Raw genomic sequence first — 15,546 nt, forward strand, 5'->3', positions numbered from 1 at the left:
AAAGAAAAATGTCTGAAAGAATAACATCTATTAAAGATTTATTTCAAGGATTTCAATTTTATAAGTGACGTACAAGTGTTATCTTAAGTTCCAGTGCCGGACTTTTTATAAAGCCTGAACGAAAGGTTCGAAAATTTCTTGAAGCCTTTAAGTATTACAGCCAACCATAAGAATTCTGAGAAATTAAATTGTAATAAATATAAGCTAAAAAATTCTCTTCACATATCATAATCCTCTGATATAAAAAATTTAAAAGCATTCTGTACTGAAACAAGAGTTATATATATTTAACATGGACACTAAAGTACCGCTTCAAGAGCCATGATATTTAATTTCTGATACCGATGCCCAGCAGAGCCGCTCTCCCGTCAGTTTTTCTGCTTTCAGCTCCTAGTTTTATCAATTGTGCTCATCCTATCTCTTAGTTTTGCTTTTAAATGTGACTAATTTATATAAATAAAAAGTAAACAGACACCAGACCACGTGTATTTAAAATTACCACAAGCTACGGTTACAAACATTCATTTTTCTGTCTAGTAAAAATATTTTTGGTTCATAAATTTGGCAACGCCGATTGGTTGTCCTACCTTCAGGTGAAGGGAGAAAAAAAAAACAAATATTGATTTTCGCTCATATTCATGTACTTGGAAACACCTTGTTCTTTAAATAATTGGGACTGTACGCAGCCGAATAAATCTCATAATATTTGTCATTTTTTTTAAATCATTAAATTCGTACTGATCGTAGCTGTAAGGTCATTGCCAAAACGTGTTTCCCCTTCTTGCGTCCTACATTGCGTGAAAAACGAGTGTAGTTGCGAATTGTTGCCCTACGTAATCACAGTTTGTATATTATGTTTTATGACATTCGTGTAGGGCATGAAAACAAACTTCTTACTTGTCAATCTTTTGCTGAATGTTTAATATTGAAAAAGCAATAGTTTTGATCGAATATTTCATTTAAAAGCCACAAACTGGCACGTTTTCAAGTATATTTCAGAAGATTAAGGACTAGTGTATAATCTTACTGATAATATACAAATTTTATAAATTATTTGGAAATCATGGCTTCAGCTTTGAAACTTGGAACGTTTAGTGCCGTCATTTGTAGAAAATCGTATTCTCATGTAAAAATAAGCTCATCCACTGGCTTAAATAAATATAGGACTTATATGACAAAAACTTCTCAAGAACCGTTTTTAAATGGAAGTTCATCTGTATATGTCGAAGAAATGTATAAAGCATGGTTAAAAGATCCTGAAAGTGTCCATAAAGTAAGTTAATTTGTACACTATTTTTTTATGCAATTCAAAGAATAGTCGCGCAACGTTCTTTAACTTTGCGCGAATTATTTGCCCATTCATGTAAAAAACATTTGGTTTTCATTAAAATCTAGTTTAAAAATTCATGTACATATTCACTAAATAACAAATGCAATCAAAAGTACAATCTAAGTTAACCAAATTCTTAATTTCAATCATAACATATTGACTTAAAAATTTATTGTAATAATTACTATGTTTAGAATTACCTATTATTCTAAATGTTATCTAAAGTGCTTGTTTCAGTGCTTATAAGTGCTAATTTTACTAATAATAAAAAAGCAGGCTATTTCTTGCCTGAATCATAGTCTAATTTATTGGAAATCTGTGAAAAAATATTTCTATAAAACTGATATCCTATTTTTAAAAAGGATATTTCATGAAAATTTGTATAAAGATAAGTTAATTGAACGTTAAAGATAAGTTAATCCTTAAGCACATATTAGCCCAGTTTAATTTTTTTTAAATTTAAGAAATAAATCTATTAATTGTTTACCTAGTAAATTATCTATTAAACATTGATGCAAAAATGTAATAATTGCATAAAATTTTTGTGTAAATTTTCTTATTCCATTAAAATGGGTTTTTATCATTAAATTATATTAAAATGAACAATTTCTCTCTTTTTCAAATTGCTTTTTGAGATCACAAGTAAAATGATTATTGATCCATCCGAAATAAATAAAATTTTGTGAAAGGATAATTTCTTGGGTTTAAAATTTTATAAAGGTGTTTTTGTGGTTTTAATTTTGTAAAGTATACTTTTTGAGGATTTAGATTTTTAAGACTCCAGAACTTAGTGAAAGGTTTTTTAACAGACCTAATTTGATTCTTGGTTCAATTAAAAGTTTTTTATTTTTTAATAGTAACACATAGTATATGAGTGAGTGCTGAATTATTGTTATGGTGATGTTGCAACTTGGAAATGTGATGTTGCAAAATCTTGCAACATGAGTTTTAACAAAAATATTTATTGTTTTACCATGTTCATAATTATATACTTTTATTGCTACTATTTGAATACTAAACAACCATCTTTTTTTTTTCTCTTAATTTAATGTTCTTTATTTATTTCAGCAGAAATGTAAACATGTATGAAATAATGATATTGTTATGCTTAAACAGGTTTCAATTTTCTTAATGCTGTTTATAATATATAAATTTTATATTTTTTTCTTGTTTTTCCTTTTAAAATTTCAATATATAAAACATTCACAAGCTATAAATAACTTCTTTTTTTTTTAATTAACACTAGCAAATAGGTAATTGAATACTTATTTAAATACAGTAATCTTCATTTTAATATGTCTCATTTAATGTATAGTTAATATAAATTTTTATTATCAATAGTTACCGCTTTTTATGATGCATAGTTATTGGTAATTTAAAAAAAAAGGAAAGAAACAGAAGGTAAAAATTTTTTTACTGAAAGAAAAAAATAAATTTTTATTTTAAGAATTACAGATGAGACTTTAAGTGGTGATAATAAAGGTGATAGTGATTTAAGTATTTAGTGTCGTGAGTATTACAAGTCTAAACAGTTGATGCGATTCTTAAAAGCTAAAGTTTATGAGTTATTAAAAATTATAAACCATGTTCTCACATTTACTCTTTCGGTGTAAATGAAAAACCATAACTTATTTTTAAACATTTCCTATTTTTTTACATGCATTATAGCTTAAAAATTTTGATAATTTTAGTGGTTTTCAGTTTAAAAACTGCCCTAATTTAATAAGCAGCTTGCTTTGGTCTCTTTTTATTTTCCAGTATATACAAGTCAGTTACACATAAATTGTTCAGTATAATTATAAATTGCCCAGTGTAAACAAGATTAAAAGTATTTTAACTTAAGGTTCAGTTTATGTAGTTATTAAATTTTTTTTCTTCTTACAGTCCTGGGATGTTTACTTCAGAAATTCCACTGAAGGAGCTGATCCAAGTAGTGCATACCAAAGTCCACCTCTTACCCCCACTGAGTATGTCCACGTTCCTTTCCCATCCGTGCAAGGGATGACCGCCCTCACCCCGGTATCTGGGACTCCACAATATGTTGAACCAAGAGGAATTGAAGATCATTTATCTGTACAGGCTATCATAAGATCATATCAAGTGAGTAACTTAGCCTCTAAACTTTTTAATCTTTCTCATATAGAAGGCCTTTTCTATACGCAATGTTGCTGCATTGTCCTTGATATTATGTTAGCAGTGTTTTTATTACAGAAAAAAAATGAGAGAGAATTTCTCACCCTTTCTCAAAAACAGGGTGAGATCTCAAAAAATTAAGTGAGACTTCTAAAAATTAAAAAAACGCGAATAGACTTGGGAAAAAAACATTTCTTAAATTATAATACATTTTAACATTTTCTAATTTTTAAAGCATTGAATTTTTTTGCTGCATCATCATATGGAAAACGTTCTATATCTACTTTTTCATCAGCTTTTCTCATTAGGTTGCTCAAATGTTTATCAGTCATTTGTATACGATATTTTGTCTTAATTCAGTTTTAAGTGCTAAATGACCTTGCCACATATGCTGAACAATTCGGAATCACTTAGTAAATTTGTAGCATTGAAAAAATTTTTTACGTCTTACATGAAGAAATCTTACCTTCCGTGAACACGTGTTTGCAGAAAAATGTGTTCTGAAAGGTGTTCCGTCATTCGNAATCTTACCTTCCGTTAACATGTGGTTGTAGAAAATTGTGTTCGCACCAGTTCTGAACAATACTGCTAAATAGGGAAGCTAGATAACATGGATCCATGTTGAAAATAATGAAAGATCAAGGAAGAGAAGAGGTGAAACGGATTTTATTCAAAATGGCAGAAGACGAATTTTTTTCCAAAATTTGCTCATTTTGAAATTGATTAATAGAGTGCGTGATCTTCTCGCGTTAATAATTTTTTAATTCGAGAAAAGAAAAAAAATACTCGAGATTCTCGCGTTCTCGCACTGTAATGAAAACACTGTGTTAGGTAGGGTGATAGAAGTTAAATCTAGTGATTACAAATACTTATTATTTAATTGAAAAGAATTGATTGATAAAAATTAACCAGACTGTCGAAAAAAGTCTGTGTAACACAGACAACATTTAATTGATAGTCTATTTCACGCTGATTCATTTCATTCTAAAGTATGTTTAAAGTCACCAACACAAGTATATTAGAAATGCATATTTTGTGTTATGGAATTAACTCCCTTAAATTTCGTTTTCTGGAATTTTATCTATGTAATATAGGAAAAAGTATATACGAGGAAAATTATTCTCGAACCTAAAATGTGTGTTTCTGGTGCACTTTATTTCCTGATCAACTGTGCAGAAAATTCACAGCATAATATTTCTCCTGAACACACTTTTTCAGGCTTGAAATTTCTCTCAGAATTAATTATATCAGTTTTTAGTTACAATGAAGCTTAAAAACTGATTTTAGAAGGTGGAGTTTGTGTATTATTAAAATTGTTTGATAATAGTTTTTTCTCTAATTAAGAAAAAAATTTGTTTGACTTTATATAATTTTTGAAATATGTGTTGAAATTAAAATATATTGAAATAGTAAAATAATTTAAGAAACTGAATTTTAAGTCCCACTCATGAGTTTAAAGAATTCAAACTATGTCAAATTGACATATGTTATTTGTGATTTTTTTTCCTTCTCTTTTTGCAGGGAAATTTTTTGTCAAGTTATTATTTATTTTTTTATTTTATAGTCCAAAACATTGTGAAGCAAAATAATTTAAAGAATTCAAACAATGGCAAATTGACATATTATGTTATTTGTGATCCCCCCCCCTTCTTTTTTTCCAGGGAAATTGTTTGTCAAGTTATTATTTATTTTTTTACTTTATAGCAGGGGTTTGTGCACGCCAAATTTACTACTGTTTATCGGTACCTTCGCAAATTCAACTTTAGGAGAAACGGCNGCAAAATAATTTAAAGAATTCAAACAATGGCAAATTGACATATTATGTTATTTGTGATCCCCCCCCCTTCTTTTTTTCCAGGGAAATTGTTTGTCAAGTTATTATTTATTTTTTTACTTTATAGCAGGGGTTTGTGCATGCCAAATTTACTACTGTTTATCGGTACCTTCGCAAATTCAACTTTAGGAAAAACGGTAGTTTCACAAAATACTTTTTCTTAAAATTTTATTTTTGTATCCCGTAAGAAACGATAAATCCATATTTTTGTGTTGGTTTTTTAATATAATTTTTAATTTTTACAAATCATGTCTTAATTTTCACGAAATTGGTAACTCTCAGAAAAACCTAGACAGATCCCTGTATAGGGTAAAACATTGTAAAGCAACAAATTTGTTTGGAATAAAAAATTTATGGAATTTTTTTTTTTTGTCCTATATGTTTTTTGTATGCCTAATAATGTACCTTTTTTTTTTAATAGGTGCGTGGTCATCTAGTTTCCAAATTAGATCCATTGGGCATCACGTCTGCGAATATACAGTCCCCTTTCTCTGAGGGATCTCCCAGTTCCCCTCAAGTTGTTTTAAGAAGCTACCAGTTGGGTAAACAAAACAGCCTACTTTGTTTATAAACTATTTCTCCTCTTTTCTTTTTTTTTCGTATTTTATTAAAATAGTAAGGTTTCCGATTCTTGTACGCTACTTTAAAGAATCTATCAAAGTTTGCTTCTCACTAACTTATATTCTTGTGCTCTTACAGTTTTACAACAGTTAAGAAATGTTTTATAAATCTTAGAGGATATATATATTTTTTTTATTTATTTCTGAGCAAATGAAAATTTATTAGGAAGAAAATTTATTTTACAATTCAATTCAATAATTTGACAATAAAAAGAATGCCTTTATTATAAAAGTACCTTCTTTATTTGAATTAAATTTAATTGGAAAAGTTTTTTAAAGAAGATTAGTGTGTTTCATAATATTTTAAGTACATTGTAGAAAAGTTAACAACTAAATTTTGAATAACAGCTCTTTAAAAACGCTTACTTCAAATTTTCCTTGCAGCAAAACAAATTGTTCAAAACTTTTTTTTCTATTTTAAGTAATTTTTATGTTGTATATCCAATAGTTGTCATGAAAAAAAAGCATTTAATTATCTTTTTTTTTTTACTATTTNCTTTTTTTTTTTTTTTTTTTTACTACTATACTATTTTGCATCTTTTTTTTTCACAATAAGTTATGTTAATGTCTTGTATTAAAAGCTAAAATTCTAGATAAGGAGATTTTTTAATTAAAATATACCAAATAACAGGAATTAATTACAATATTAATTAATAACATATCAATTTTTCTCATTTAATTTAAGAGTGGATGNTTTTTTTTTTTTTTTTTTTTTTTTTTTTTTTTTTTTTTTTTTTTTTTTTTTTTTTACTGCTATACTATTTTACATCTTTTTTTTTCATCACAATAAGTTACGTTAATGTCTTTTGTATTAAAAGCTAAAATTCTAGATAAGGAGATTTTTAATTAAAATATACCAAATAACATGAATTAATTACAATATTAATTAATAACATATCAATTTTTCTCATTTAATTTAAGAGTGGATGAAAGATCCAGGTGGAATTTTGAGTAAGTTAACTTTAAAGTTTAGATGCTTCTTCCTTATGAAAGAAAATATTATACCTTACCTTCATATCTTGTCTGAAAAACTCTAATTCATGAAAAAAATGATACCTCAACATTCTTTAACATTAGGAATAGCATTCTTAGCATTTTAATTTTCTTCTAAAAATAAATTCTCTTGTGTTAGTTAGAACCTTCTTTCATTCTAAAATCATTCAAAAGTGGTATTATAATCTTCATCCACTGTGATTTTGATAAATTTAAAGATTTAAATAAATTAATGTTATAACTTTAAATATAATTCTTTCCCGAGAAATCTGAATTTTTTTAAAAATGTCACTTAAAACCTTCTTCCACTAAGCGATTTAATTATCTGTTTTAAAAAATTTATTTAACTGCAGTCAAGCCTTAAAGGAAAATTTTGAGCAATCTAAGAATCGCATTTTTAAAAAATCTGCCCGTCTAATATGTGACCTTGTGTAAAAATGCAAATAATGAAACAAAACATTAAACGATAATAAAATTTAAGGGGAAGTATTTTTTTAAACTTCTATACATATAAAAGAGTGTGAAACAGAGGTTAGAACTATAATTTGGACAGAAATTGTAATTCTTACTTAGAAACAGTAATATTATCCATTCTTTGTTTTCGAAGGTGTATTACACATTTGGAAATATTTTAAATTGTATGTTATTTCATCCTTATTTTGTTCTTATTTTATTGTAATTTTGCGGTTGTTTTGTACTTTTTACAATCTGCCTCAGATTTTTTGAGTCAACTTTCATTTTTTCTTTACTTATACATTGCAGCTGTTGTATGGCGTTATAATATTTAAGCTAGTTTCTTGCTAAGTAATAAATCTCCGAAAATTTATCAGTATACTTCGTTTTATTTTAGTGACATTGGAATAAACTGTTGTTTATATTTCTTTAAATGCTTTAATTTGCAAATTATATTTTTAACATATTTGACCATCATTTGATGAATATTATTGAACTTCCCATTAATAATATCATTGTGTGCTGTCATGTCCTCCTTCTCCTATTTTCAAACAGAGGAAAAAGACATGGATCGTCATTTCAAGCTTCCTGGAAGTACTTTTATAGGGGGCAATGAAAATACTATGTCATTGCGGGAGATTTTAAAACGCTTAGAGGTACATGTATTTATATCCTTTTTAAAATTGAACATTTATGTATGATAAATGAATTTAACCTTTAACCAAAATTCTTCACAAAGAAAAAGAACATTTTTCCTCAATTTCTGAGGAGGAAAAATGTTGTTTTAAAATTCTCTTTTAGCCTGCTTAAATGAAATTTGATAACATAAGTATCATAACATATTCGTAGTCCTGTTTTTATTACAAAACAACAGAAACTTTAACTTTGAAAAGAATATTTTAGTTGCCACTGACCATTATGCTGTAGCACCCAATGTTTTGAGCATTAATTTAATAGAAAATGTGAAGAAAAAAAAAATTTTTTTTTGTAATTGTAGTAGTAGTATTCTAAGATATTATGAAAATTGAGGTATCAAGATTTATTCAAGTTAACACCTGTTAACTGTATTTGTTTGATTTCTGGAATCAGGAAATTTGAATAATGTTAAGCATGAAAATTTTTGTAACAAAACAAGTGTTATTATAATTAAAAAATCAATCATTTAGCTTTTGAATTGAATAATTATGGTTTCTTTAACAAGATTAATGTATAAATTAGATAACTTTCATAAAATGTTATGTTATTTCCTTAATTTTCATGTTATGTATTAACGAGGTGAAGAATTGTGATTAATTGAGTTGTTAAAAAAAGTTCAGTTGAGACCTTGTTAGAAATGCCCACATATTTAATAAGGATTCATTTATTTTAATAAATTGCTTAATGCAGTTACAGACCAAAACCTTTTCTTCTTTCTTTCTTTTTTTTTTTAAACAGTTGCCCGAAAATAAATTTTTTAAAAAAAGATGGAAATTCTAAAAATTAATCAAAAATATAAAATTCTTTTCTTCTTAATTTCAACATTGATTTTAAACACTGTATTCCATAAAAAAAATGCTGTCTGTATTTAAGTTTTGATAATTTATTTTTCAATGTCTAGTTAACAAGCATCAAAAATTATTTACTTCAACATTTCAAGCTAAATAAATTATATTGAATGCTTTGTATGTAGGATGTGTACTGTGGTCCTATTGGAATTGAATATATGTTCATAAATAGTCAAGAAATATGCAATTGGATTAGGAAAAAATTTGAAACACCAGGTATTATGAACTTCAATAAAGAACAGAGAAGACTATTGATGGCTCGTCTCATTCGATCAACAAAGTAATACCAAAACACTCTTTAATTAAACCAAAATCATTTTTACTGTTATTTGTATCAGAAAGTAAATCAATTAAAGGGTAAAGCTTGTAGCTAACATAAAACATATATTTAAATTAGTATTAGCTCTATTTTCTACATTATTTTTTAAGATTAATATTTTAACAAGTTTATGTATTAAAAAAAATATTTTTGTATTCAAATTTTTCTTAAGTACTTCATTTATTAATTTAATTAAGTGTATCAGAAGATAATTCACACATAAAAGTTATATTTTGTGGTTACATGTTTAAAGAATTTTTATTATAACTTAAATCAACTATGTTCTATATTTAACTAATATAAAATATGTATTTAAATTAGNTAAATTTATTTTTTCCAGAACATATTTAGAAACACTATCCTTTATAAAAAATATATAAATTTTATGTATTAATTAAATTTCACATATGAATATAGGTTTTTGACATTTTTGACAGTGAGGTTTTTGACGTGACGGTTTAAACCATGGTTTAAACTGTCACATGTCAAAAACCTGCCAACCCTGATTAGCACTATTATTTACATTATTTTTTAATATTAATATTTTAGCAAGTTTATGTATTAAAAAGTATATTTTTTACTTGAATTCTTCTGAAGTACATCATTTATTAATTACTTCAGTGGATCAAAATATAATTCAAGCATAAACATTATATTTTGTGGTTGCATGTTTAAAAACTTTTTTTGCAATTTAAAACAACTTGTTTCAAAATTTTAGATATAACAAATAAAATATGTTTTTATTCATAGATAGTTGTATTAAAAGTGTTTATTTTACAATTGAAGTAGCATTAGGGTAAAAAGTTCAGTTACGGTGCACCCTTAAAACTGTGTATTAATAAGTATCCATTCTTTTCTTATACATTATATCAGTATATAGCTGAAAAATCACCACATTTCTTATGACTTATCTTTAAAAAAAATTGTGTTAACTTTGTAATTCATTATATTATAAAACTTTTACTGCAGTTTATTCTTTCATTAACTATTGCCAGATTTAATTTAAGTTATTAAGTTTTTTATTAAGAACACTGTGTGTTAGCTTTCTTTTCTAGTTTGAACTCAGTTTATTTGAGGAACTCAAATGCAAATCTTACTTATGTTTATTTTTAAAAAAAAAATTTTTTGAACCTTATTATGATGCTAAAGGAAATGAAGTGCAATTTTGGATCAAAATTTATTGTGTGGAATTTTGCGTTTTAAGCAAGCGGTATAATTAAATATGCAAATTTTTTAACTCTTTTGCATTGATATTTTTCTTAGTATAGCCAAAAAATACAATTCAATGTAATTGTAAGCTTCATTTTCAAATTGTTTTACTATAAACACCTTAGTTTATTTGTTGACAATATAAAGAAAAAATTTCAATGCTATGCTCTTATCTAGTGAAAATTTCAGTAACTTACTAAAAAAAAAATTGAAACAATTCCTAAGGATCAGTTCAAAGTAAAAATTTTCTATCACTATATTATTCCAAGCCCTTCAGTTGAAGATCTTAGTTATAGAAAGTGTTATAAGATATAGTGATAACTCTGAATTATAACGCTTTAAGAACTTAGTATGGACCATTATAAGTTAAAAATTTTTATTTTTAAAAATTTTTGAATAAGGCAGTTTTTTTTTTTTTTTTAAGAATAGAGTAATTTTTAAATAGCTCACCTAAGTTTTTATGTATTCTAAAGCTGATTTTTGCAAATTTTCTGAGATTAACACTTTGTATTTTAACTCATACTTCTAATAATTTATTTATCCAAACTTTTTTTTGGGATTTTTACCATCTTAAATCAATAGTTGCAGTTTAAAGTGGAGGCAAATAGCTGCTATGGGTATAAGAACCTAATTTTTTTATTCTGATTTTCTCAAAAATTCTAATTAAAATTTAAGAAAGGTGTTCCATCTTTTATAAAAAATACCAAATTGTTGTATCTAATTCTTGTTGTTGAATAATTGTTCTTCAGGCCCCACTACACTCTGATAAGCCTTTTAAGTTTTCAACATCGCATTCTGCTCATATTTATAAAAAAGAGCACTTTCTAATTTGTTCGATAATTAAATTTGTTTGGGATGTGGTTAACTGATTTTTTTTGCTAAAGGCTGTTACTGTTTATTGGCTAGTATTATTATATTGTATACAAGATTTTTTATTGCAGAAAAGTAACTCTTATTTTGAGTTTTAAATTACATTTCAGATTTGAAGACTTCCTTGCTCGAAAATGGGTATCTGAAAAACGATTTGGACTTGAGGGATGTGAAGTTCTTATTCCAGCCATGAAAACTATAATTGATCGAGCCAGCGAATTGGGTATTGAAAGTGTCATTATAGGAATGCCTCACAGGTATTGTTTTTTTTTTCATATAGAATGACTGTAGCATAAGAGACTTAAGTTTCCAAATCCTTGTGAAATGTTACCGTATATACATTTTTGTTTATAGTATAATATTTAAATGAAATGATTGTTTTTTCACTGAAAGTTGGATTGTACTTGCTGATAAAAGTTATTAGCTTTTATAGATAAATGGATCTTAGTTAAGAATTATGCACATTAATTTGATTTCAATTTTAATAAAACTAATCAATTTGCCTAATTTAAACTGTTGATTCAAGTTTTTTTCATTTATATATTTTTCTGCCATTTACAAAGCTGTTTGTTAAATTAACAGTAATTGAAAAAAAAAACATTAGGTAATTTACCCTAAAGTCAATACTTGATAAAAAAAAAATTGCAGCACAGCAAAGGTTATTTAAAAATTTTGAAAAAAATGAAAATGGTTACTGACGTATCAAAACACTAACATACTGTTAATTATTAGAAAGTATAAATATGATATTAAGTTATTGCCAATAATTTATACATCTGCTCACTAGTTCTTAGCCTGGATAGTTGGTCACAATAATTTAAGCTGTTCATCAGTTTTAAGTTTATAAATACTGTGTTTGGAAGGTATAAAATTTTTTTATTGAACTGTAGATAAGCTGTGTAATATGATATCCTTGGCTATTAAAGCTTTGATGATCTTAGTCACAAGTCTGGCACATTTTTTTCTTGCTTGCTTAGGTGCACTTGAGCTTGGTTTAGATGAGTTATAAATCAAACTAATTTTTAAGAAGCTAATGAATTCTTTTCAGAATAAATAAAATGAAGTTTATACAAACCAAAGAGGAATGAAAGCTTCCAATAATATCGGAACTGGCTGTAATTTTTTGCTGTCAACAAATTCGCCATGGTTTTGCTCAGGGCTTGAAAATTTTCATTCGCCGTTGACTGTCAAATATTTAAAATTGGCTAATAAGTTTCATCATCATATAAGTTAATTAAGCTACTTAAGCATCAAATTTAAATTAAACTACTTGCGTTTATCTAGCATAGCTACATAGTTAAATGACATAGATTATCGTGTCACTATCGAGCAGCACCTAGAAGTGTTTTGCAATCAAGCAACTGCATTTTTTGCCTATTTAGGACAAAAAATATTTAGCTATCCAATTTTCACCACAAAACCATTGTTTTTTAAACATCAAAGCAATATGACAACCTTGTTTTGATTTACTATTATTGCAATAAATAAGTTTCGATTAAGTTCTTTATTCTTATTTGATTTCAGTGACCAAAAGTGTTCTGTGTACTACATCTCTTAACATAATAAATATTGTTTATATTTTTCATGAATGTAAAATAATGGCAAGTAAAATTTTTAGTCTAGCTAGTAACGAACTAAAATTTTATGTCTTGGTTTAGTCATTCCTATTTGTATCATAAGCATTAGTACAGTACTTTCATGTATTTATATTTATAGTTTTTTAACTTCACTTATATTTATTTACATTATTTTAATTCTTTATTTAGGGGTCGTTTAAATGTGCTAGCAAATGTATGTCGCAAACCTCTCGAGCAAATATTTGCTCAATTTAGTGGTCTTGAACCTGCTGATGAGGTAAAACTATTTTCTTAGGTCTTTTTTTTTCTTTTTTATACATATAAAAATAAGTGTAATGATTACTTTATCATCTTCAGGGCTCTGGTGATGTGAAATACCACTTGGGCATGTGCCATGAACGTTTAAATCGACTTACAAACAAAAACATAAAACTGGCTGTAGTAGCTAATCCCTCACATTTAGAAGGTTTGTTCAGTTACTTCTATTTTAAAAAAATATGTGTCTTAAAATTATGGAAATGGTCGATTATCTCTAGAAAAAGTCATTGGATCAAAAATCTAAAAAATATATGTATAAAATATGTTATAAAATATGTCTACCAAGCTTTGTTTCTGCATTTCATCTCTTGGGGCAAAGTGAAGGCAACTTTAAAATCTTAAATGGATTCTCCAGAAAAAATAATCACAATGTGATTAACATTTTAATTCATAGATGTCACTACAACTGCGAAGTGAAAATCGAGTAAAAGTTTTTAAAAATGGAGGTATCTCAAAAAATACATGTCATGTTGATAAAATAAAAATAGTCTTGTGTGATGTTTTAAAATACAAACTAATGACACCAAACCTGATCTGCAGTTCGAAAACCAGTCCTCCTGTCTGCAAATCTCTCTTGTTAAGAGATATTGTGACTTAAAAATAACTTTGTAACTTAACTCTTACTGTAACTTAAAAATTAGGTATTTATCTTTGTAAAATATTTTTTTTTCTGTCTGTTATTATTTCATAAAGTCTAAATTTTATTTTGAAAATCAAACAGGGAGATGAATTTTGGATAATATTAAAATTGTGTCACTTATTAATACTAAAAAGCATATTACTCTTAATTATTTGATGATAACGAAATTATATTATTTTTTATCTGATTTTTGGAATGTTTACTATTTCAAAAATATATTCTGTAATCGGTATAATTTTATCACAAATTTATTATTCCTGCAAAATTCTTAAATAACACCTTTATCTTTTTTTTTTAATTAGATTTCATATTTTAATGTTTGAAAGCCAGTTCATAATCAGTTTATTTGTGAAAATAAAGTAATTTAAAAGCACAATTAATATTTTCACATTCCATATACATTTTTACTTCATGAAGTTTATTTTTAACTGACTTGTGTTTTAATTGTAGCATGTGACCCTATTGTGCAAGGAAAAACAAGAGCAGAGCAGTTCTATAGGGGAGATACTCAAGGAAAAAAAGTAAGTAAAATTTGATTAATAATTTTTTCTAAAAATTTGCATGAGATACTCCTTGTTTATTACCCGAATTCTTGTCAAAAATAAAGTAAAAATATTGACACAATAGGGCATGGCTTATTATGAGAATTGCAGAATTAGAAACATTCTGTTTGCCTGAGAGAGGGTGAAAATAAACTCTGTATAAATCAACTTATGTAAAACAATATGAATTAATGATATTTTTTTAATGGGTTTTGTTTTTCTCCCGAGTATTAATTTGTAATCTCTTATATGACTATATTTTTGAGTGGTTATAATAAGTGATTTTAGAACACCTTGTATGTTGTCTTCCTCCTAGTGTATGCCTCCAAGAATGTACAAATGTGCCTCCTAGAGTACGTTGAGTCACTGCTTGTAAACTTTTTTTTAACAAAATTTATAATAAAGGTTAGTTTTGTTAATATAGTTTAGGTGATAGTTACATTTCAATATTTACATTTAAGTGAAAAATAATCCCTAATAGTTTTCAAAAGGTAAGAATTCATTCCTTAATATAAGATTTTTTATTCAATTCACCATGTGTTATATTTGCTTTTAAACTCTCACTTAATTTTCATCCAATTTTTACTCTCTCAACAGGTTATGAGTATTTTACTTCATGGTGATGCTGCATTTTCAGGACAGGGTGTTGTTTATGAAACTTTCCATCTTAGTGACTTACCAGATTATTCTACCCATGGCACCATACACATTGTTGTTAATAATCAAGTGAGATTCTTAAGATGCTCTTATAAAATCATTAACATGCTTGTATAATTTGTCTATGGAAAGAATTCCCCCTGCCACAAAGTCTAAATCCGTCTGCTGCTCTAGAAACAACAAACAACACATTTCAAAGAGAGGAGCTTCACTCTCCTCTGATTTCTTTATTTTTTTTCCAGCTATATTTTTAAACATTTTTAACATGCTGTGTTAGAGCTATAAGATAAGAAAAACTGGATATTATAAACATCAATTGATGACTCTGTATTGATAGCTAGCATTGCATTTTTTTTTTATTATTATTATTTCTGATTGATTTACTAAGATTTTTCCACTGAGCAAATAGTTTAATTATACTTTATGATACAGATATGCCAAAACATGTCATTTTGCACCAGACAGAAAAATTATCTAACAAATTGAAACTTTGAAGAAAAAAAGGCT

The 15,546-nt window shown here is 26.6% G+C and overlaps 1 protein-coding gene across 2 annotated transcripts in view; it reads left to right on the forward strand.

Annotated features, from left to right (window-relative positions):
• The first annotated feature begins 550 nt into the window (after positions 1-550).
• LOC107440436 (oxoglutarate dehydrogenase Nc73EF) overlaps positions 551-15,546 on the forward strand; it is a 33,419-nt gene continuing 18,423 nt past the window's right edge. Inside the window, exons 1-11 of one of the 2 annotated variants that reach the window (XM_043049258.2) lie at positions 564-1,273; positions 3,215-3,430; positions 5,719-5,839; positions 6,839-6,868; positions 7,919-8,019; positions 9,033-9,187; positions 11,416-11,562; positions 13,072-13,159; positions 13,240-13,348; positions 14,291-14,361; positions 14,980-15,108. In XM_043049258.2, the coding sequence (XP_042905192.1) occupies positions 1,064-1,273; positions 3,215-3,430; positions 5,719-5,839; positions 6,839-6,868; positions 7,919-8,019; positions 9,033-9,187; positions 11,416-11,562; positions 13,072-13,159; positions 13,240-13,348; positions 14,291-14,361; positions 14,980-15,108 (1,377 nt within the window). In that variant the 5' untranslated portion in view covers positions 564-1,063. Of the gene's footprint in view, positions 1,274-3,214; positions 3,431-5,718; positions 5,840-6,838; positions 6,869-7,918; positions 8,020-9,032; positions 9,188-11,415; positions 11,563-13,071; positions 13,160-13,239; positions 13,349-14,290; positions 14,362-14,979; positions 15,109-15,546 lie in introns of both variants that reach the window. The other variant, XM_043049259.2, reaches the window with a different exon arrangement.

The sequence above is a fragment of the Parasteatoda tepidariorum genome, chromosome 6, assembly GCF_043381705.1.
Source record: "Parasteatoda tepidariorum isolate YZ-2023 chromosome 6, CAS_Ptep_4.0, whole genome shotgun sequence".
NCBI classification, from domain to species: Eukaryota; Metazoa; Arthropoda; class Arachnida; order Araneae; family Theridiidae; genus Parasteatoda; species Parasteatoda tepidariorum.